At 38.5% G+C, this 4495-nt stretch overlaps 1 protein-coding gene across 1 annotated transcript in view; it reads left to right on the forward strand.

Moving 5' to 3' along the window:
- Positions 1 to 4369: 4369 nt before the first annotated feature.
- LOC136855278 (general transcription factor II-I repeat domain-containing protein 2A-like) overlaps positions 4370 to 4495 on the forward strand; it is a 3220-nt gene continuing 3094 nt past the window's right edge. The window contains exon 1 of the mRNA XM_067132180.1: positions 4370 to 4495. This exon is cut by the window's right edge and continues 766 nt beyond it. Within this exon, the coding sequence (XP_066988281.1) occupies positions 4370 to 4495 (126 nt within the window).

Consider the following 4495-nt stretch of genomic DNA (forward strand, 5'->3'; position numbering starts at 1 on the left):
TGCATAGCAGAATTCAACACTCGCAGGGACAGTGGTGTTTTATAAAAAGATGTGATTGCAGAAATTAATAACTGACACATGAAATTAATGTTTGCTACTTCGAATGACTATTATTGTAAAGGCAAAGATTGTATAATTAAATCAACTCATATGCCAAGGTAAATAACAAGTTCCATACAATAATGGGTAAGAAATAATACTTAAGAAAATTAAATCTCTCTCGAACACAATAAACAAAGAATGTAGCGCAAGGATGCGTAATAAAGATAATATCAGAGCTAATAAAACGATAAAGTTTCGCTCTTACATTACAGTGAACGATATAGCAGTGATCAATTGCTTATTTAAGAAGAGGAGGTTCGTAATGTTTGCGTTTATTTTCAAATGCAAATCGGCTATGTTTTTTATTAACAATAGTAAAGGGAATTATAAGATGATCTTCCTACAGTGACATCAAACTTGTGTAAAAGTTAAATGGAAATTTATGTAAGTGCACTCGATGACAGAGCAGTATTTGACAGTGATTCTTGAGATGATTGTCTTGTGTTTGACAGGTGAAGGAAGCATGGGGTTACCCCAGGCAGCTGACAGTGAACTCGAAATGATAGTCTTTTGTTTATAAACAATCTCGTCGCATACGTTTGTTTCCAACAAGAGTGGATCAGCTGTGTGAACTTCGTCACTAGATCAAACACACTAATGCCTGCATTCTCGCTTTATTTTACGAGATACAAATGGGAATACACTGATTTTCTCTGATCGATTGACGCACGCCAATATATAGACGTGAATTAACGCTTACAAACGCAAAGAACTACTTTACTGGGCAAAGAATTTTAAACACAGGGTTATTATTCTCAACACGAAAGCGAAGGGTTGGCTAGATCCCAACTCAGTGTCTGCCTCGCTTGTCTGTGTGTGGGGTGGTGAACAAATTCTACTGGACTTGTTGCATGTACGAAAAGGTACACCTGCACACACAAAAGCAATAAAATCTTTCTTATTTACGAGAAATGCATGCACTTGTAATGATCTACTTTGTTACGAATATAGTCTGAGCAGATATTCGGTAAATAAAATACAAATAACAAAGTGACTAAGCTACCTGAGGTTTGTGAGAGCTAGCGAAACATTTCCGGTAAATGAAATTCACTGATGTGCACAGCAGAGCAGATGGTCTAGCTAGTGCAACAGGGGGGCGAGTTGCCAATCATAGCATTCCTAAGCCTTGTGAATGAAATAAAATCCACCAGCCTATCAGAAGAGAAAATTGTACACTTTTCTCTCAAAGGACATGCAATGAACTCACCTAGCTAATGGTTAATACTACCACTTGATGGCTAGCGAATTTCGTGCAGGTGCTGACATGCAAATGGCAAGAACCCTAACTTGCTACTGTCTTCCTGACTGAGTATCTGCCCACCACCTTCTGGGATCTCAAGAGGAGTGTAGTTCAAAACGCTTCTCCGCTGTGATTCACTTTCACTCTCACTGGTTTGAATTTGTTCCCTAATCACAAATCAAAATACACCATACATTAGACCTCTAATTTCCTACCTACTGAAATGTGAATAACTACTTAACACACTGGTTCTAAAACCATGTTACCCTCCAGTTCTTGTTCCTAATTGCCTGTCTGAAGAAATTTCAATGTTGAAGGTTCAAATCAATTGCTAACATTAGAAGGTGATTACTTTACGTTAATTCTAATCCCATTAATTAGCCACACTCTGGCAAGTGTCGCCACTTTTACAGGCTTACAGGGGGTTGCAAAATTAACAAAGAAATTGTAGGTCATCAAGTGAAAATGTGTTTTTTAACAGTAATTTATTATTTGCAATCACAACATGGAAGAAATTGCAAAGAAAGCTGGACACATTCACTAAAGTAAGTTGGGAATTTACACAACAGCAATGATCGAGTGAATTGGATAACGCATTACAATTACGAATACTGGCCACATGCAAGTGGTCCCATGAGCCAATTAGGCAATAATTCTATCAGCCCCTAGTAGGGAGGAAGTTAACAGGCAATCAGGAACATAGACACACAGCTGCGCTTGTAACGGCATCAATAACACTCCTGGAATGAAAGGATTCCAGTTAAGAATAAAACTGAGATGATGCTCTCTCTATAATTGAATAAATGCAAGAATTGGAGGAGATCCTTTACTCTACTCACTTGCAACCAAGGGGTGAGAATTACATTATACACTGTCAAGGAATTACATAGGAATAATGATACACAGTTTAAGTGGATGAGACAAGAAATTACTTCAGCAATGATATGTGAGAGAGATATAATAAAATGAGTCAAAGAAAAAGATCCTGGCCAACCAATCTCCCTTCTGGGACACAATACCTTTTTTGCTTCCTGGTTTTGTATTCATACACAACCTTGGGCCAATGTGATCCAAGTTTGCGATAATATCCAGGAATTGGTACTTTTGTCCAGCAGGAATAAAGTGTGAGTTCCGAAGTCACTCGGCTCTAGGGTTGTTGGGCAGAGATTAAACGGTATGACATTCTCCTAGACTGATCTGTCTTGAACTACCTTGATGGCGTGACCTATGTGTTTTGTGAGGTCTGGATGGTTGCTGGAGGCAACGCTTCAGAATAAGAATGCGGTGTTTACCTGGGAATTAGAAGAGACTTGGCTAGTATACGGTTCGAGAACTCAGTGGGTGGTAAAATGCATTTAGTGTAAGTTGCCCTTGGGATTCATAAGTACCCCTCCCTGGAAAAAGGTGCAACATTTATTGGTTGAACTAACCTATCACTTCTAGGTCTATGGGTGTCCCCCCAGGGGTGGGCAAACTACGGCCCGCGGGCCGCATGCGGCCCTCCAATGGAATTCATGCGGCCCTCCAAATATTGAATAATGAATGTCCAAAAGGATTTTATAACCAGTATTTTAAAATCGGAATGTGAGTAATCGGAAAATTGTTCTCGCTCACTCTATTTCTTTCCCTGCCCTTTTCTTACGGATAAAATGGCTATTCTCTTGCCTGACCTCTTCTTTATCTCTTTCTCTCTGCTTCTTTATCTCTCTGTCTCTCTATCTTGCATTTTTTCTCTATTTTATTTGCATCCTTTCTCACTCATTATTTTTTTTTAACCAGACGGAAATAGATTTTTCATGATTTTAATTTTCTTATTCTATTTATTTATTTATTCATTTTAATCTATAATTTGGCCATCGTTGAATAAAGATGCAGCTCGGCATCTGGGATGGGCGTATGCGTGAGTGGAGCGTGTATCGGACACGTTTGCTACCTGTGGCCAGTGGGATTAAATCTCGATCGAGTACAAAACGTTTTGGTCACGTTGTAACTTTGTTACCGCGCCAACGATCTTATTGCCTTATATTCAATCATTTCAGTGTCCTGGCAGATTCCAGAGAGAGAAGCCGCTGGACATTTTATTTCAGCACAGCTTTTATTATTTTTCAAACTTTACCCAAAATGAGTGATTCGAAGCCATCTAAAAAGCGAAAAATTGAAGACGAATTCAGAATATTTAACAAAGAGTGGACTAAAAGGTATTTCTTTACTGACGTCGGAGTTAAAGCTGTATGTTTGATTTGTCATGATACAGTTGCTGTTTTCAAGGAATACAATTTGAAACGGCACTTTCAAACCAAGCACACCAACTTTGGAAGCAATTTATCAAAGGAAGAACTGCAAAAGAAGGCAACTGATCTGATGAAAAGTTTGAAGCAACAACAAAATGTGTTTGAAAAAACTTCATCTTTACAAAGGAATGCGACAAAGGCAAGTTTTGTATTGGCAAATAAAATTGCAAAGCAAAATAAATCATTTGCAGAAGCAGAATTTATTAAAGATTGCATGGTTGATGCTGTCAGTGTTTGTGTCCTGAAGTCATATCAAAGTGGAAGCCATATCTCTGTCACGAAGAACTATTGTTCGTCGCATAGATGCAATTGCAATGAATATTCAAGAACAGGTGTTAACAGCCAGTGTTAGTTTTCAGTGGTTTTCTATTGCTTTAGATGAGAGTAATGACATTCAGGATACTGCCCAGGCACTCATTTATATCAGAGGAATTGACGAAAACTTCTGAAATTACAGAGGAATTGTTATCTATGGAGTCTCTCAAAGACACTGTTACTGGAAAAAGATTTATACAATAGTGTCGTTAACAGTCTAATCAGGTCTAGATTAAGCCTGGATAAATTGGCAAGTATTACAACTGATGGTGCTCCTTCACTCATAGGCAAACACTGTGGTCTTGTGACCTTGATGAATGATAAAATCAAAGAAGATTTTCCATCGCACAGTGTGTTGTCTTTTCACTGCATCATACATCAAGAAATCCTCTGTAGATCATCTTTTAAACTCAAACACGTTATGGATCCAGTGGTGCGTGCAGTGAACTTAATAAGAGCACGGGGACTGAATCACAGGCAATTCCGAAGCTTCTTGGAAGACATCGAGGCTGATTTTACTGATGTGCTGTACCACACAAATATCCGA

This window comes from Macrobrachium rosenbergii, chromosome 31, assembly GCF_040412425.1.
Source record: "Macrobrachium rosenbergii isolate ZJJX-2024 chromosome 31, ASM4041242v1, whole genome shotgun sequence".
In the NCBI taxonomy this organism is placed as follows: domain Eukaryota; kingdom Metazoa; phylum Arthropoda; class Malacostraca; order Decapoda; family Palaemonidae; genus Macrobrachium; species Macrobrachium rosenbergii.